Source organism: Chiloscyllium plagiosum, unplaced genomic scaffold, assembly GCF_037043375.1.
Source record: "Chiloscyllium plagiosum isolate Xiang-an unplaced genomic scaffold, Cpla_swu_hap1 HiC_scaffold_7, whole genome shotgun sequence".
Classification (NCBI taxonomy): Eukaryota; Metazoa; Chordata; class Chondrichthyes; order Orectolobiformes; family Hemiscylliidae; genus Chiloscyllium; species Chiloscyllium plagiosum.
The window spans coordinates 45,117,358-45,137,270 of NW_028270145.1; the positions used below are offsets into that span (position 1 = coordinate 45,117,358).

At 39.1% G+C, this 19,913-nt stretch overlaps 1 protein-coding gene across 3 annotated transcripts in view; it reads left to right on the forward strand.

Moving 5' to 3' along the window:
• Positions 1-19,913, forward strand: part of pde1a (phosphodiesterase 1A, calmodulin-dependent) — a 605,934-nt gene that overhangs the window by 533,210 nt on the left and 52,811 nt on the right. For all 3 annotated transcript variants that reach the window (XM_043693462.2, XM_087988965.1, XM_087988966.1), the window contains 7 exons: positions 1,530-1,670; positions 2,656-2,756; positions 7,270-7,395; positions 13,314-13,415; positions 13,530-13,650; positions 16,483-16,564; positions 19,153-19,273. In XM_043693462.2, coding sequence (XP_043549397.1) covers positions 1,530-1,670; positions 2,656-2,756; positions 7,270-7,395; positions 13,314-13,415; positions 13,530-13,650; positions 16,483-16,564; positions 19,153-19,273 — 794 coding nt within the window. The remainder of the gene's footprint in view (positions 1-1,529; positions 1,671-2,655; positions 2,757-7,269; positions 7,396-13,313; positions 13,416-13,529; positions 13,651-16,482; positions 16,565-19,152; positions 19,274-19,913) is intronic.

Below are 19,913 nucleotides of genomic sequence, written 5' to 3' on the forward strand. Positions count from 1 at the left end.
TTCCTAGCTACTATTGGTTCTGAAGAAGGGTCACTGTTCTCAAAATGTTAATTCTGCTTCCTCTCCACAAATGCTACAAAACCTACTTAGTTTCTCCAGCAACTTCTGTTTTTGTTCCAGGTCTTCAGCATCCGCAGTTCTTTGTTTTCTTTTAATGCTGGTTAAGGTTTCACCATTGTAGTGCAGAATCAAGTGTTGCAATATTTGATGAAATGATTACTTGCATAATGATATATTGGAGCAATTTACTCTGGAACAAGTCATTCTCGATCTTTAGAGTGGTCTGCTTCCAGGAGATTGACTTAAGTCTGCAAAGTATTGTTATGATGTGAAAATGTTTTCCATCTTTAAGACAATATAGAGAAGAAGGAAGTTGTTATAAAATTAACTGTTTTGGTCCCGTTATTGGGTGTTTTTTGTCTTTGGTTTGAACCAGCATATACAATGTTGTTGTTTCATCAAAACAGAAAGCAGTTCTTGCTGCATAGCTCAAATCACCAGTATCCATTTATAAAGCTAAATACTCCTGACTTAGTAGTGATAGAAAGTAGAACTTGCATTTATATAACACCCTTCACACAGTCAGGACCCTGAATTGCAAGTAATTCACAATCAGTGAATTACTTTCCTGAAGTATAATTACTGTAGTAAAGTAATGTGTAATTCAGAACTAGGATTTTTTTCCACAGATTTAAAATTGATTCACTGCACAGAGGATTATCAAAGGAAAAACACACACATCTGGACAGTGATGAGAGAAAACGCAACTCATAGACTGGAAACTATTAAATTATCCACCACATTTTCAATAAAATCAATAAAAATTAGATTATTTTCTGTTTTAAGTGAGGTATCCCTATAGGGCGAATGTAGAGTTAATGTAAATAGCTAAGGATTTAGAATGGCTCCTGTACTAATGTGTGACACAAAATTACAATTTTTAATAATCTATGACAACAATCTGAAGCTACTTAATACATTCATGCAAACACACAAAATTGTTAATGTAAAATCATTAACTATTAATCAGTCATTAACCGTATACAGTTGGACAGCAAAATAAGCCAAATATTACAGCATTTTTTCCAATGCAATACACTGTAGGTTTGAAAAAAGTTAGAAGTTTTGTAATGTTAATGTCTTTGAAAAAATATTTGTCCATTGGCCAATGTTAGTTCATTGAACATTCAAATTAAAATGCAAAGTGTGCAGTATTTTAATTGAAAATAATTAAATTAACATTATCGAAATTTGATTAAATTATGTGCATTAAGTATAATATAATATAAGTATTAACATTTCAATACATATTTGGAATAGATTTCTTTATGTAAAGTAGAATAATATGTTTAAAGGACATATCTGAGTTATTTATTGATCAATCATACATTTGAAAGACAGACAACAACTATTCAAATCTTTGATAATTGACAATTTATTTGATAAATTTAATGTTTTGTGATATATATATGTAATTCATAATGTTATCTCACCTCTTGACCTCGCTTAAAATACTTTTTCTCATTTAGATACCTGTATCTTCTCTCATGACTTTTGTCGAAGCCCTGGAGTTGGGTTACAGCAAGCACAAGAATCCTTACCACAACTTAATCCATGCAGCAGATGTGGCCCAAACAGTGCATTACCTAATGCTCCATACTGGCATTATGGTAAGAGTATGTTAGTATGGAGTTATTTTGTTTCAAACGTGGCATGCATATAAGTCTGTATTTGATATCTTCCGGCTTTCAGGGACAGTTTTGACCAAAAATGTTGCTGGAAGGTTGCCAAAATATTCAATGTAAAACCTTTCAAATTACAAACCTGTTATTGGCGTAGTATTGACACACAGCATTCTGAAAGTGTGGCATCAGAAGCAAAATACTGTAGATCTTTTCATTGGTCATTCATGATTAGCATACTCATCAAAATAATATTTATGGTTGCTAAGTTCTAACTAGAAAATGTTTTCCAATGATTATGTTGTTCCTCTTCAGCAGGAAGTGATCTTTAGTTGTGTGGGAGACAAATTACTTCATAACTGACTATAAGAAACTACTCCCAGAGAGTCAGATTATAGAACAATAAATGAGTATTAAACAAATTTTACAGGATTAACCTTTAATCCATAGTTAGCATCTGAATAGTGTTGCCTAAGCTGCAATTTCACAAAAAGTTCCTGTTTTAAAAATGTTAAACAATCTGGGTACTTAAGTATGTAATGTTCTTGCGCAAACAGCCTGCTGTTCTCTTCACAGATGTTCCATCTTAAATATACAAATAAAATAAACAAGTCAGTATTCCTCTAAAATGGCTCAGATTGTTTGGAAGATGAGTCATATTTGATTTGAAGCATTAACTCTGTTTCTCTCTCCACAGATGCTGCCAGACCTGCTGAGTTTCTCCAGTGTTCTCTTTGTATCAGATTTCCAGCATCCACAGTATTTTGCTTTATTTCAATTGTACAGAACTCGAGGTTGCCAAAATGAGCAACTTATGCAGTGACTCCCAACTCAAAGTGATTTCCCTCCTATGCACAAGAAAGGTCTTTCAAGTCTCTGTGTCTGATTTTCCAAAGAGAATTGTGTTACATCTTCTCATATCAGCTGAATATTGTTTTTGACTGTTCCTCAGACTGTAACCTTTCTGTTACAGCACTGGTTTACAGAACTGGAAATTCTAGCCATGCTTTTTGCAGCTGCCATTCATGACTATGAGCATACAGGAACCACAAATAACTTTCACATTCAAACCAGGTAAGGAGCAATATCACATAGTATCAGGAATAAAACTTCCAAATGAATTTTTAAAACAATATCATCATACACCAATGAAATACTCTTCAAAGTGGAAACCTTATTGAAAAGTATATTTTACCTTCTATACTGTTTAATTGAACTACAGCAGATCAGGGTGTTGAAACTTCGTTAACCAGGCAGTATTGCATTGACCACTTTATCAACCTATTTAAAATGCAACTGTGTTGAAGGCAGTGGAATAACAAACTGTATGGGGAGTATAATAGACAGCTAATTCAATACTGTCCATTCTGCATTATCACCTGAAACAATTTTTTACTGCACCATTTGCAATAATTGAAGCTCAGAAAATGTCAGGAGATATATATTTAAGCCTTTTGCAATTCAAAAATGTAACATTATTTGTACAATTATTTTGGATTGTAAAATTACTTTGGATTTTTTTGTCTTTAACCTAATCTGTTAATTAGACAACCTGGAACCAATCTATAGAGTATAACATCTTCCAGGTGTTTATTTCTGCTACTTTGTTGAAATTCAATTGACTCTTAACTATCTCCTAAAATAGCCTAACTGTCACTCATTGCATCAAACGGCTAACAAATCTTTTTAAAAGCAGTGGAACCAGACTGGCAACCTTATTATTATTTGTACAATTTGTGATGACCTCTTGTCTCATTTAGACTGTGCAAAACGAACAAGAATGCGACATAATTCTGGAAATCTGCAAAGAATTCAAGTTTCATGACCGTTTTCAATGGACTAATACGTAAAGGAACTGCATTCATAAAACAAGAGAGAAATGAATTTTTTGCAAGACAGTTTTCAGAAGTTTCCAATCGTGACATTGGCTGTACCTTAAAGCCTGATCCCACTGTATTACTTGACAAAGCCTGTGATAGGAGTACAGAAAAATAGTCCACTGGCCATATTTGCTTAGAACCAGAGAGTTGCTGATACAAGTTACACCAAAGGCAGATAGCATTTCTAACAGCTCGTTCTATCACCACGTGCAATGAATTTTTGCAAAACAGCTGTCAGAGAGGTGTTTGGCTCACTATTTATTTATGCAAAAAGACATATGCAGGTTTCTTGTCTTTGCCAATGTGGCAGGAGTGCACATCTGCCATGGAATCAATGCAGGTCAGCCCTTTGGAGCCAGTTATATACATTTTATTCAACCCATTCAGACATGTTCTGATATAACTTTGGCTTGCACTCAGGCCTCCTGGCTCAGACAGGGATGCTACAACCGTGTCACAGTTGTACAGATGGAAAAGACCAGCTTCCAATTTTCTAGTTTACTAGTGCAAGAAAATAAAAACCCAGCTTGCTTTACTTCTGTGAGAATTTTCTCACTTGTCAAACATAAATACAAGTGATATAGCATTATTTAACTTTTAGTCCCAAGGTTGTTATGAAGCAATTACATCTGATATACATTGCATCTCTTTCTATCAGAAGTCCACAAGCAGTAAGTCACTTTGTAATGTGTCAGACCTAAATTTCCCATGGCCAGCAACTGCCAATCTTACTGTATCTCTGAACAAGGTTCACGTTGCTTCACAGCTCAGTGACTCTGATTGTGTACAAACTGACAAAATCAACATGGTCTTACAAAAGGGAAATTGCGTTTGCTGAATGTATTCCTATTTTATGAGGATATAATTAGTAAAGTCATAGAATCCCTACAATGTGGAAATAGGCCATTTGGCCCAACAAGTCCACACCAACCCTTTGAAGAGTATCCCATCATGACCCATTACCCCCACCCTATTACTCGATATTTCCGCTGACTAATGCACCTAACATACGCATCCCTGGACACTATGGCCAATTCAGCTAACCTGCATTGTGGGAGGAAACCCACATATACACAGGAAGAATGTGCAAAGTACACACAGGCTGGAATTGAACCCAGGTCCCTGGCACTGTGAGGCAGCAGTACTAACCACTGAGCCACTGTGCCAACCTATTGGTCTAAATGACCTGTTTCCACACTGTAGGGATTCTATGACTTCTATGGCTTTATTAAATAAACGGTTCCACAAATGTTATTGTTGCTTTCGGGTCCATTGATGATGTGTAGAATGTACACTGGGGAGAATGGGCTTGAAAGTGCCATGAGTTGGCATTGAGCGTATGAGGAGCCATTAGGGATGGACGGGCCATGAGTTGGCATGGAGGGTTTTAGAAGTTGTTGGGCTGTGTACGTGGCATCAATTGGCATGAAGGCAGCTGGGGGTGACAGTATGTGAGACCATTGAATCCCTACAGTATGGAAACTGGCCATTAAACTCCAAAGTGCAAAAAAAACAAATCCAGCTATTAGATTCCCTTCAATGGCCCAACAAGTCCACACCAACCCTCTGAAAAGCATCCCACACAGTCACATCCCCCTACCCTACTCCTGCATTTCCCATGGCCAATCCACCTAACCTGCACATCTTTGGACTGTGGGAGAAACCGGAGCACCCGGAGGAAACCCATGTAGAAACGGGGATAATGTGCAAATTCTGCACAGTCACTCAAGGGTTGGGTCGAACTTAGCTCACTAGCACTATGAGGCAGCACCTCTAACTGTGTCACTGTGTCACCCATGGGTCACCATTTAGAGAAGGTCTTGGGGGGGAAGCGAGGGTGCAGCGGCCGTCCGCCATTTTGTGTAGGTTGCTGCGGTGTAGGGCTGCCATTTCTTCATGATGGAGGGGCATTGCCATTTTGTGTATTTCATGTGTTTCAGAGGGAGCAGTGGAGTTGGAGAAGACAAGAAAGAGGCTGTTGCCATTGAAGGAAATCTTTTAGCTGGGACATTTATTGTGCACTTTGGAGCTGAATTGCCCTTTTTCTAGGTCCCATGTGCTGATGTGGAGAAGGACCAATGCGGGGGCTTTAGATGTCAATGCTCACTGACTTTGTAGAGTCTGCATATAGTTTTTCTCAATCGAGATCAGTCTTTTCCAAGCAGCCTTTATGCTTTGAAATAGTGGGCAGGAGCGGAGTGTTATGTGGGTTTGATGGTGACCTGTGAAAATCCCCTGCATTTGTTGATCTGAATTACATAAGTCAGCAAATTGCCAAGTGGAAAGAAGTGAAAAATTTCATGAACATCTGAAATGTTAAGTTGAGAGTTTGCTGAGCATGTCCTGTAAACAAAGGTTTTAAGTTGTTGCCGTTTGTTGGAAGGTTGAAGGTTGAGGATGTGGTGCAACTATTGTTTGCATGACTGTATGTTCCAGATTTGGGCAAAAAAAGTGCTCTGGTTTTATACCTGCCAATCTAAGGGTTAGATGCGGAGTAAAACAAAAACCTGGTATTGGACCACTTTTTAGGTTACAGACTTTGGTCACCAGAAAGTGCAGTGTCCACTTTAAAAAAAGTATTGAATGTGAATTTGTGAAGCACTGACCTGAGCAGTGGACTAGCGTGGAAGTCAGCCAGAATGAACAGATGAGACAACAGTAGACTAAGATTGAAGGGCTTCAGGAGGAAAGGGTTTGGATAGGAAGAAATCACTAAAGCAATGCAGAATGAGCTAGCCAGTATAAATGAAGAGTTCCTGGAGGAGCATATTAGCAGAAGCTGAGAGTGGAGGGGGCTGATGGGGCAGATATGCAATTGAAGAAAGTTTTTCAGGGCTGATGTTTTCTGGAACAAGTCAGGTTAGAACAGAGGAAGACGGACTGAACCTAGTTTGTATGTTGAGAGTCCAGTAATGTGATGTTAAAATTGAGTTTGAAATTGTGTTCATTTTGAGCTGGTTCTGGTAATTTTGTTCTCAAGGGATTACATAGGTGGGTGGGCAGCCAATACTGTCTAGTTTTATCTTTCAGGTATCTCTTTCAAAAAGCAAATCCAGCTTTCTGCAGCAAGATGACGTGGCTATCTTACTTTAGTGAATGCTGATGCTTTGCTCTTTGTATTTTCTCTAACTTGTCAATAGGTTGAGGTTCAATATTACTTACAGTCTGAGTAGTGAGGGCTACAGGGCCTCAATTATAAGCAAACCACTAGAAAGATGTCCCAAAGAACGAAGGCAAGCCTCTTAAACAGCATTGGGCTGCCCTTTTTACCTCCTGTGATTTGTTTCTAGGGGTGGCAGGCTAACTTCGTCCTGCATCCAGCCCGCTGAAGCAAAGTCACGAAATTTCCGGATTCCAACTGTCTTAAAGACAGAAATATGGCTATAATTATTTCTCCAACAACTTTATTGAACAAAATGATTTACCATTTTGATTTTAGAAATTGAACAATGCCATATCAGACTGTAATCACTTAGCACATTAATTTAGAATCCGTCTATTTCAGTGGAGCTGCTAACTTATTTACATTGGTTTTTAATGGGTTAATGCCTGAATTACGGAGAAGATTGTGTGTGAAAGATTTGTCCAGTGGTTAAGTTCAGTCCACTTTCAGCTAATGCTGTAATTTCACTGTCTTTATTTTTCTGTCCTCTAAATCTCAGAATCAAATGTTTAATGTATATTATTATATGTTTATTTATTAATAGATCGGGTGTGGCAATTTTATACAATGACCGTTCTGTTCTTGAAAACTACCATGTGAGTGCTGCCTACCGATTAATGCAAGATGAAGAAATGAATATTATGTGCAATTTATCGAAAGATGACTGGCGGTAAGATGAGATGACTCTTTCAGAATAGCAGAAGTAAACATGATTGCAATTCCAATATTTCATTCTAAATGAATCACTTTAAGATATCTGACAAGATAGTTCAAAATGCAAGTGTCTCTCCTCTGTTTGACATTAAGGTGTGACTATAGATTTGTTATAGAATTGATTCAGTTGTTTTTATTTTGATGAAACCACAAACATTTTTCACAAATGAAGACAGCCTTTAAACCATGTTTACAGTTGAAAGAAAGCAGGAGGTTAATATTTTGGACATCTGTACTAAGGGCTTTAGTTTAACAAAGGTAGGGACTGGGAGTTCCATGAACACAGCCATTTCATAGCACAGAACTTGAATATCACTCAAAAGAAACAAGCTGTCAAAGCTCACCAGAAGAACACAAGATGATAAGAAATAGAAGCAGAAGTAGGCCATTCAGCCCATTGAGTCTGCTCTGCCATTTAATGATATCATGACTGATCTGATAATCCTCAATTCCACTTTCCTGCCATTTCCCCATTATGTTTGATTCCTATGCTGTCCATCTTCGTCTTGATTATACTTAATGACCCAGACTCCTGTAGTTAAGCATAACAAATTCATTAGCCTTTGAGAGGAGAAATATCTCCTGATCTCTGACTTAAAAGATACCCACTTATTCTGAGAATACAACCCCACGGGGGAAACAACCTTTCCATAGTACTCTGTCAAGACCACTCAAAATCTTGCAGATTTCAAACAGATTGCCTCTCATTCTTCTAAGTTCCAATGAATAGAGGCCCAGCCTACTCAACCTCCCCTCAGAAGATGGTCCCATCATATCGATAATCAGTTTAATGAACATGCTGTCAACTGCCTTCAATGCCAGTACATGTTTCCTTAGATAAGAATGTTATCTACCTAGACTTCCAGAAGGCCTTTGATAAAGTGTCACTTAGGAGGCTGCTGAATAAGATAAGGTCCATGGTGTCAGAGTCAAGGTATTAGCATGGATAGAAGCTTGGCTGTCTGGCAGAAAGCAGAGAGTGGGGATAAAAGGATCCTTCTCAGGTTGGCAGCCGGTGACTAGTGGTGTTCCACAAGGGTCAGTATTAGGACCACAGCTATTCACTTTATGCATTAATGATCCAGATGAAGGAACTGAGGGCATTCTGGCTAAGTTTGCAGATGATACAAAGATAGATAGAGGGGCAAGTAGTATTGAGGAGGCAAGAGGCTGCAGGTAGACTTTACAGGTTGGGCGAGTGGACAAAGAAGTGGCAGATGGAATACAATGTGGGAAAATGTGAGGTCATGCACTTTGGTAGGAAGAATAGAGGTATAGACTATTTTCTAACTGGGGAGTAAAATTCAGAAAGCTGCAGTGCAAAGGGATTTGGGAGTCCTAGTCCAGGATTCTCTCAAGGGAAACTTGCAGATTGAGTCAGTAGTTAGGAAGGCAAATAAAATGTTGGCATTTATTTCAAGAGGACTAGAATATAAAAGCACGGATGTATTTCTGAGGTGTTATTGAGCTCTGGTCAGACCACGTTTAGAGTAATTTTGGGTCCCATACCTCAGGAAGGATTTACTGGCTTTACTAGAGGATTTACTCGAGTAAGTCCAGAGTCGGTTCACTAGAATGATCCCAGGAATGAAAGGCTTAACATATGAGGAACGTTTGAGGACTCTAGGACGATACTCGATGGAGTTTAGAAGGATGAGGAGGGATTTGGTTGAAACTTACAGAGTACTGAATGGCCTGGACAGAGTGGATGTTGAGAAGATGTTTCATTTGGCAGGAGAGACGAGCACCCGAGGATGCAGCTTCAGAACGGAGATAAGGAGAAACTTCTTCAGCCAGAGAGTGGTGAATCTGTGGAATTCATTGCCACAGAAGGATGTGAAGGCCAGGTCATTGAGTATATTTGAAACAGAGATAAATAAGTTCTTGATTGCCGTGAGGATCAAAGGTTAGGGTGAGAAAGCAGGAAAATGGAGTTGAAAAACCTATCAGCCATGATTGAATGGGGGAGCAGACTGGACGGGCCAAATGGCCTAATTTCTGCTCCTATGAATTATGGTCTTATAAGAAGCTCAAAACTGTTCATAGTGTACCAGCTGTGATCTGACTAGCATCTTGTGTAGTTTTAGCAGAGCCTCCCTAGTTTTATACTCCATTCCCTTTGAAATAAAGGCCAACATTCCATTTGCCTTCCATATTGTATGCTAGCTTTTTGTGCAAGGAAAGGCAGGCACGGTAGATTCACTTATGGTGCAACTGGGCAGATGCACGAGTAAGTGGGAATTAGAGGGATACAGATGCTTTGGAATTGGGCGATAGATTTAGACAGTGGATTTGGATTGGCGCAGGCTTGGAAGGCCAAAAGGCCTGTTCCTGGACTGTAGATTGTCTTTGTTCTTTGTTCTTTTGATTCCCAAATCTCTCTATACTGGAGGTTTCTTCAGTCCTTCGCCATTTATTCTGCCTGCCAAAGTGCATAACCACACATCATCTCATATTATATTCCATCTACCAATCTTTTGTCCACCTACTTAATCTATATCCTTCTGCAGATTCTGTGTCATCCTCAAAATTTGCCTTCCCATCTATTTTGGTGTCATCTGTAAATTTGGCTGTAGTACAGTCAGTTTTCTCATCTGTGTCATTCAGATATATTGTAAATAATTACGGCCCCAGCACTGATCCCTGTGGCGTTCCGCTGGTTACAATTTGTCATTCTGAAAACGCACCCCCCCCCCCCCCCCGGATCCCAACTCTCTGCCCAATATTAGTTAGCCAGATGTCTATCCAAGCTAATACACTGTGCCCAACACCATGGGCTCTTACATTATCAAGTAATCAAATATGTGCTACTGTTGATGATTGATTTGATCTGCCAATCGCTATCCTCTAGGACAGTAGTTGTCCTGATCAGATCATTGTTCAGGCACGCTAACTCACAAATGTGCCAAAGACCCATTTGATAAGTGTCCTGTGGAGATCAATTTAACCTGCAAAGGCAAAGTATCACTAACATTCAAAAAACAGAGCTGCAATCTGTTGAACATTGTTACCATGCAATGTCCACACAAATGACGTTTCTTCCACTAAGAGGATTTCTGTCATTAGTCCAAAAAGGCATTCCACTTAACACAAATAAAGCAATCAAATAATTTTTTGCATGAATTTAAGTGCCAGTATGATGCCAAGCATGTACGTATCTATTCCAGTAACTGGCTGATTAAAACAAACAGAATGCTCCTTTGGTTATTCATTATGGGCATAATAAAGACCACATCCAACAGCCTGCTCTTGCAAAACCCAAAATAAAACATCTGCTGCTAGATGTGATTCTGCAATTGGGCAGCACTTTGAGTGTGCAAATGGCTGGACTAATGACCAAGTCAAATTCATAACGTGGCTCATTTGCTTGCGCTGATTAACAAGCCTTCATACACAGGGCCCTGTTCACTCCAGCAAAAGAAGTAATTCAAACCTTGCACCATTTCGAAATACCAGAGAGCCTGGGGATCTGTCAGCTCTCTGTTGCTTTCTCTGGGGCAATTGTTCAGACAATCCGAGTTGTCTTGAAACCCAATCAGCATCCAATTCTCCTGTTCTCTTGATTGTGATTGGTTGGAATTCAGCATTCACATTTGTCCTGGAGAATATGAAAGAAAATGTTTCAGAAATGTGCCTCCCTTTTCAGCCATTTTTAACATAACCCTAAAAGTTTCTTCGTTGAATTGTGAACAACAAAATTCACACACAGAAAATATAGTGATTTTTATGTAGAATTTATTACTGAAACCAGAATAACATTGCAGGGAACAATGTATGGCCATGAATTAAACTGGGAGTTATAGTGCTGGATTGAGTGCTCAATCTGGATCTAAGATTATCTCTTTGTGCATTTGAATATTCCTGAAAAAAGTGAAATCTTGCCAAAGCCTTTAATCAGGACAAGCGTCAGGATGTCAAACTTCAAACATGATTCGGAGATGCCGGTGTTGGACTGGGGTGTACAAAGTTAAAAATCACGCAACACCAGGTTATAGTCCAACAGGTTTAATTGGAAGCACTAGCTTTCAGAAGCGCCGCTCTGCACCTGATGAAGGAGCGGCACTCCGAAAACTAGTGCTTCCAATTAAACCTGTTGGACTATAACCTGGTGTTGTGTGATTTTAAACTTTAAGCTAATTTACATCAGAAGCAAAAACAGAAATTGCTGGAAAAGCCCTACATTTCTGGCAGCGCCAGTGGAGAAAAAGCAGAGTTAACTTTTCTGGTTCCATGACCCTTCCTCAGAACTGGGGAAGAGTTACTGCACTCGAAACATTAACTTAGATTTCTCTGCATTGATGCTGCCAGACCTGCTGAGCTTTTCCAGCGACTTCTGCTTTTGTTTCTGATTTCCAGCATCTGCAGTTCTTTTTTTTTTAGGTACAACTCTTTATATTATTGGAGAAAAGGGTGCAGAAAATTGGCTTTTTTCTATTTTTCTTGATCAATGCTAGATGGAAGCCTTGGCAATGTGTCTCTGTTTTCAGGCCGAAGGGCCTGTTTCCACACTGTAAGTAATCTAAAAAATCTAATCTAAAAAATTAGGCATCATGTTAAAGTTAGAGCTATGATTCTTGAGAAAAATATCAAGAAACATTTTTGGACATGAGATAACCTGGAATTCTTCCACAAAAATCTGTTGGTTCAAGGTGGATTGAAAATTTCAAACCTTGTCAGGCACGATTTGTGTATCAGTGGTGGGCACTGCTACCTCATAGCTCTGGGCACCCATGTTCGATTCTAACCTCATGCAGTTGTGTGTGTGGTGTTTGCACGTTCTCCTCATATCAGCCTGGGTTTCCTCCCACATTCCAGGGATGTGCAGACTAGGTGGGCTAGCCATGGTAAAAGGAGGAGTTTTGGGTTTGTGTGGAATGCTCTTCAGAGGGTCGGTACAGATTTGATAGGCCGAATGGCCTGTATCTGCACTGTAAAAATTCTATGATTCTAAGACAGCCAGAATTCTGGAACCAAGGCAGCTGGGCAAGGCAAAGGTACAGATCAGCTATGATCTATTTGAATGGACATATATCCTATTCCTGTTCCTATCTCCATTGTATTTCTGTCAATTATTGGGTGTCAAGAAGACTCATCGTTTTAACTTACCAGTCTTTTCAATATATTAATGTCCATTAACACATCCAGGAGGCTGACAGGCAAGGTTTGTAAGAATTCCTAACTTCTCATGAGGCCCCAATAATTCAATTTGCTTTTCAAAATATTTGGAGACAATACATAAGACCTTTCAAAGTCTTGAGAAAGTAGGGAAGCAGGTACTCATCATAACTCACTCATCTTTTCTTGAAAGCATCATCAGGATCCTATAACAGATGTTGGGCCAATTTGCATAATTGAACAACCTTCCCTGTCTTAAGTAAGAATGTTGGATGCTCAATTAACTCAAATAGTCAATTAGATGCCCAATCTCCCTGCCAGAGTTTCAACTGCCTGTTTTGACTGTTATCAGGCAAGGAGTGGGCATCTTGCAGATGAAGGTCTTCCACCTGAACTATGAGTTTCATTTGATTTTGGTGCAAAGGCATTGGTGTCTTTTAATAATTAGACTGCTTCTTAGCATCAATCAATTGACCAAAATAGCAAATAAGTCACTTTCTTTAACTTATGGACAAGATTTAACCTTAAGTAAAATCAGTCTGAGCAGGAATATTCAGATGTGCTGGCATTTCAGCTGGTGAACCATACTTCAGTGTTGACATTCCTTTACTCGTGGGAACACTAGAAGTTCAGCACATTTTTATGTATTTTTCCATTCTTTTATTTTAGACATGCAAAGGAAGCTAGCTGCCAGATCTTTTCCCATATTTAGCATTGTCAATCAGCTAGTCATAGCATCATGTTTTATAAATCAAACAGGGACCTGCGTTCATTGGTGATAGAGATGGTTTTATCGACCGACATGTCTTGTCATTTTCAACAAATCAAGACCATGAAAAACGTTTTACAGCAGCCTGAAGGGTGAGGCAATCTCCTTTTCTTGACTTTTTTTTTGCTAAAAACAGGAATTATGCTTCACACAATACCCACCAACAATTCTTGAATGCAACATGATGTGTGTCCTTGATTTCTCAGGGCCGACAAAGCTAAAGTCATGTCCTTAATGCTGCATGCAGCAGATATAAGTCATCCTGCAAAAACCTGGCAACAGCACTACCGCTGGACAATGACATTGATGGAAGAATTCTTTAGACAGGTAATGGCGTTTGGTATGCTATAGAAAAACACATTACACATACAAGACGAGCATTCTTTGCAAGCATTTTACTGTAGAAATACTATTTTCTAAAGCCAGTGCCCTATCATGCAAACATTGTGCATCACTTAATTAAGAATGTTTTTGTTCAAAGTATTATCTATTTAGTTTTTCCTCATCACAGAAAAGTTTTTATAATGAGGCCAAAACTTCCAAAACTGTTTCCATATATGCTTAGGCCAAGTCATTTTTTTGGGGGACAGCCAACAAGACAAAAACTCACTTCTGCCTCAAAATGGACAACCTGAACTCCTTCAGGTTTTAGCCTTTCTCCTGGTCTGCACTCCGGCTTCCAAATCAGCTCCTTTATGTATGGAAACAGGGGACATGTAGGTCTGAGTTTCCTATAGTTATTCTCACAGTGTAATTAGTGGAGTGGAATAGTGGGCAGAGGGAGGGTAGAAAGAGAATTAGAAGGCACAACTGTTACCAGGATCAGAAAAACATGGAGAGTTTCAGGAGCCATTTCTGCAGCTGGATGCAGCTTTGTGACATTCTATCTTCACAGCCTTGACCTGTTTTCTTACTAATATTGAGATTATGAGACCACAATGAGAATTTGACCATTCTAATCCTACACACAGCTGGTTCCTCTGTCTCATTAGAAGATACTTAGTCTGTACTGAGATCCTTGATCCTCCATTCTGTTCTCTTAACTAATCATGACCCAAGTTCTTTACCATAAAGTGTGTTCCTAAATTTACTACACACTCCTGCCTTATAATTCTGTCCACACCTCAGTAAGCCATCCAATCAAGATGCAGCATGCAATTTAATTCATTGTCATGCTCCATCTTCCACGGACTTCAACCGTCAAAATATTGAAACATAAATTTGGAGTCAGTAAAAATGTTTTAAATGAGTCAAAATCTCACCAATGATCTATTTACTGCCATTCAACTTAGATTTCAAGTTTGGTGCATTACCAAAATGAGCAATTCCATATTGTTCTACATTATACTCCATTTATCACATCTTTGCTCACTCACTTAACTGATCAACCTATCTTTTTATAGCCTCCTTACCTCCTTGTCACAATTTGCTTTCATAACGAGCTGTATTTTTCGGTAAATTTGGCAACCCATACTTTCTGTCCCTTCATCTAAGTCATTTACATAAATTGTAATCAGTTTAAGTCCCAGCATCAGATTTGTACCATTCCACCTGTTGTACCTTGCTAATCTGAAAAAGACCCATTTATGCCTATTCTCTGCTTCCTGTTAGCCAGCCAAGCTGTTTATCCATGCAAATATAATATCCACTGCATCATGACCTTTTCCATAATAACCTTGAATGTTGCACTTTATCAAATGCCTCCTTGAAATCTATATATAATGCATCCACTAGTTCCTCATTTATCTACACCACATATCACCTCCTTGAAGAACTTCATGACAAAAGTCAAACATGATTTCTCTTTCACAGAAGCATGTCAACTGTACCTGATTACTTTGAACTTATCTAAGTGTGCTAACCATTTAATAACTGCTTCTAACAGTTAAAAGACAATAGACAATAGGTGCAGGAGTAGGCCATTCTGCCCTTGGAGCCTGCACCACCATTCATTATGATCATGGCTGATCATCCTCAATCAGTATCCTGTTCCTACTTTATCTCCATAACCCTTGATTCCACTATCCTTGAGAACTCTATCCAACTCTTTCTTTCTTAAACAAATTCAGTTTCCTTATGACAGATGTTGACATAACTGGCTTTGCTGTTTACTGCTTTCTGTCTCTCTTCCTCTTTGAATAAAGAAGTTACATTTGCTATTTTCCAATTTAATGGTTCATTCCCAAATCAAAGAAATTTTGGAACATTAAAATCAATGGATTAACTACCTTACTACACACTTCTATTAAGACTCCAAGCTGAAGTCCATCAGGATGCAAGCACTTGTCAACCCATAGCTCCAACACTTCTCTTGTGGCAGAATGAGAGACAATTCCTGGATGTTCAAAAATTGTTAGAAAAACAAGAAGCAGCACCATACCACATTCCCTTCCTGTATTAACTCCCTTAATCACCTGACTCCAGTACTGTATTGTAACCTATTTTTCTAATCAACCGGTTCAGAGATGTAATTACATATCTCTGAAGCAGGTTGGACTTGAACCTGGGCATCTTGGTTCAGGGATAGGGACACTACCACATCACCACAGGAGAGCCCAGTGCTCTATTGTACATCACAGTCCTTTAATCACCTAACTCCAGCACTCTGTTGTAAATTGCAGTTATTTGCTCAGTCATACTAAATTGGCTAGTTTCGTATGCTCCTAAAATAAATGCCTAACTGACCAAATTAATGAGAAACCAATTCCATTTGCTTCTTAATTACACCAGACTGCTCTCTCACTGCCAGCCTTGTTAAAAGCCTGGCTTAAGTCTGGAAAGCACAGAACCAAAATTGTTGATTTCAGTTAAATTCCAGCTATGTTAAAGGAGATGGTAGAAGGCAAAAATTAACATCTTTAGTTCATCTTAGACAATTGTATTGTGTCCTGCCAATATGGCTATACTCTTCAAATGAAGAATTTTGAACCATTTTTATTTGATGTTGCCTACATATTCTTTCCATACAATAAAAGTGTATTGTAATCAAGTTGATTTCATTGCTCTGATGCCAGGGCTGGATGCACTATTTTCACTCTCACTCCTCTGCTCTACCAAACACACATGCAAATCAACAATTGCTGTTATCTTTTCTTCATTAAAGAATGTAGAACTATTAGTGTTTTCTTTAATTTTGATAACATGTCATTTTCTATACAGGGTGATAGTGAGGCTGATTTAGGATTGCCATTTTCCCCACTATGTGATCGAAAATCCACAATGGTGGCACAGTCTCAGATCGGTAAGTGTGTACAACAATGATGTCTAGGCATCTGCATGTGCTATTTTTAAAATTCAGTTTTCACGTTAATAGGGCCTGATCTTAATTGGCAAGATTTCTCCTGTATAAGGATCATCTTGAAGGACAAAGATGACCTTTTCCCCACTGCCTGACTTTCTTATCTCTACCCTCTCTTTTCCACTCGGACCTCCAACAAAAAGTTGCAGCAGCTCTTGGTTTTCTTTGAACCTAAATCTCAGACCATTAAATCAGCTGTCTCTATTGTTCCTTGTAATTTCCCAGTTTAGCTAGTCCAAAACCCTTTAATGTTTAGCTCCTGCATTAACCATGAGCTTGCATCTAACACTACTTCATCCCCACTTTTTCCTCATGTGCTCTTTGAGCCCAGCCACCCCTGGTTCCTTGAACCTATTTCCATTAATTTGCTGACACTCAACTTTCCTTCCTGACACCCAGCCGAGCAAATATTGTAAATGGTTCTCTCTCCCTAGATACTAAATGCCTCTTCTTTTAATCTGCATTCATCATATTCCTCATTCAATCAAACCTTAGTCTCTCTGTCCATGCAAAGTACCATCTCATCACCAACCTTCCTTTCCTTGTCAGAGTCCTCATATTGCCACATCCCAAATGAGTGCCTATCTTTCCCAGCATTCCATGCTTGAGTCCTTGCACTCAGGTTTCCAATCCAGACATCGTCCCAAAAGGTCCTTGTCAAAGTCATGAATGACATGCTATGTGATTGTGAAAAGGCAAACAATCCTTCCTCATTCTGTCAAGCAGCCTGCAAGTTTTTGATACAGTTAATCACAACATCCTCCTTTGCCACTCCATTGCCATCCAACAATTGCTCTGACCCAGGTCCATTCTTATCCATTCTAATCATAGCCAAAAAATAACTTCCAATGACAACTTTTTGGTAGGCAATTTTCTCTTTGGCCAGTAAGAAATATTGAGCTCATTTGAGTAACAAAGCTTTCAGAGCTATATTTTCAAACGTCATTGACCGTGAATTCCCACTGGCAGGGAGAGTCTTGTAACAGATATTTAATTACACCAACTTTGGGAGATCATCCACATATAGTTTCAGTGAACATATGTCTCTCTGTGGTTCTCAGGTCTGAAAGTAGAATTATGAACACAGAATAAGAAGCTGCACAAAGAAAACAAATGTCTAAATTAATTTTCAGAATCAATTAATGACCATAAGCATACAGTGTACCTTGGATAGAGTTAAGGGAGATCTGTGTAATACACAGAACATCATGGGCTTAATCTTGTGCTCTCTTGGCAAAGTTGGAAGTGGTGGCTATTTAATCAGGTTGGGGTACTGCCACCTTCCCACTTCCACCCAGAAACAATAGTTTGAGCGACACCACCAATGTGACCAACTCTAATGAAATAAAGGACACTCAGCTATCAGACCGGGAGGGTGGAGGTTGCTAGTGACCATAAAATTGAGGATGGGGATGGTGGTGTTAAAGCAGCCAAAATGTACCTGTTTTCTTGTAGACTAACAATGTTTTGATTTCTCTGTTGACCAAATCACAGATTTGTAATCCCACTCAAGTCATTCAACCAAGGATGGCATGGTGGCTGACCAAAATGTATAGTTGTTGGATTATTGAAAGAAGGTCTCACGGTGCAGTGAGGAATACCTGCAGCCTCACAGCACCAAGGATTGGGTTCAATTCCACCCGAGGGCAACTGCCCATGTGAAGTTTGCACATTGTCCCCGTGTCAGCATGAGTTTTCTCTAGATGCTCCGGTTTCCTCCCATTGTCCCAAGATGTGCAGGTTAGGTGGATTTGCCATGCTACATTGCCCATAGTGTCCTGGGATGTGCAGGTTAGATGGACTAGCCATGGTAAAAGGAGGAACTTGGGTCTGGGTGGGGTGGTCTTCAGATGGTTGGTGCAGGTCCGATGGGCCGAATAGCCTCTATCAGCATTGCACTGTAGGGATTCAATGATTCTATGACAGTCAGGATCCTGGATTCAAGGCAGCCAGACAAAGCAAAGATACAGGTCAGCTAAGATCCAATTGAATGGTCAAACAGCCAACAGTCAGTAGCCTACTCCTGTTCCTATCTCCATAATATATTTGTCAATCAGTGGGTGCGAAGAAGGCACTCCATTTTAGTTCACCAGGTAATCCTTGATGGGCACACAATATGACCAGATCCAGTCCTTATACAGTTTTCACCGTTTGGGTGTGCAGCTTCATGCTGCGCTGTCTGTCCTACTCTTGCTGCTGGCCTTAGGAGTCTTGAAAGGATTTGCATGTTGATAATTTTGGCTGGACTATGAATCCATCTCTGTGGCCCTCAAGCCCTGGGCTTAACCCTTCTGTCTCGAAAACAGTGATATCACTCACTGCACCGTCAGACCTTTTTTCCATCATCCAATAACTCTTCGTTTTGGTGAAATCTTAATCAGTAACTAAAAAATGTCTGTGTTTTCAAAGTTTCAATTTTATTTGCGTTAACAAGGTTTAATTTTCTACATATTGAACTAAGTTTCAAACTGAATTTATATCTTTCATCTAGCTGTGTTCTGTTAGTCACTTGGAACCTTTTCTTCAAACAGGTTTTATTGATTTTATTGTGGAGCCAACCTTCTCTGTTCTGACAGATGTAGCAGAAAAAATAATAGCTCCTCTTATAGAGGAAGCTTCTCAATCCGAGACCTCTGATTATCGACAACAAAGGTTTGTTGTAGCATTTTTATTAAAACAAGGTTTACACATTAGTCAACGTATCGTGCATTTAGAATAAATCTAGTCTGTAGAAATTTGCAAAATTGTTTTGCATTTCCTAAAATTAAGTTACAGTTTTAGAATGTGAGCCAGCTTCTGTTTGATTTTGTTTTGTTGCTGTTGATCTCTGTGCTGTCTGTTCCAGAATAATTGTAACAATGTCAATACTCAGCTGCACGGAAAATGTTCGCAGAATTTCAATCTTGAAAGTTTGCAAATTGAATTGTTTGAGATTGATTTTTATCCCCTACTTCTCCAAGTTGAGCCTGTCAATCATCCCCAATGTCGTACTGACACTCAAAACTCTGACCACATTGTTTGACAAGTGGGACAGTTACTTTCTGCAGAAAATGTTCCCTAGAAGTAACCAGAAGGGAGCATAGTGACACACTGTACAAAACCTTGAGCACATTGCTATGATGGTAGACAACAACGTTAAGTCTCCATTTGAGAGTTTTTAGTCAGAGTTGCTTTGTTGCTGAATGATAATTAGTCAAGATATGGGAAAGTATTCTAACCACATTACTCAGTCATGCTTTACAATGGCTAAGTCAAACAGTGTGTGGCTGAATACACAGGAACATATTTTGCC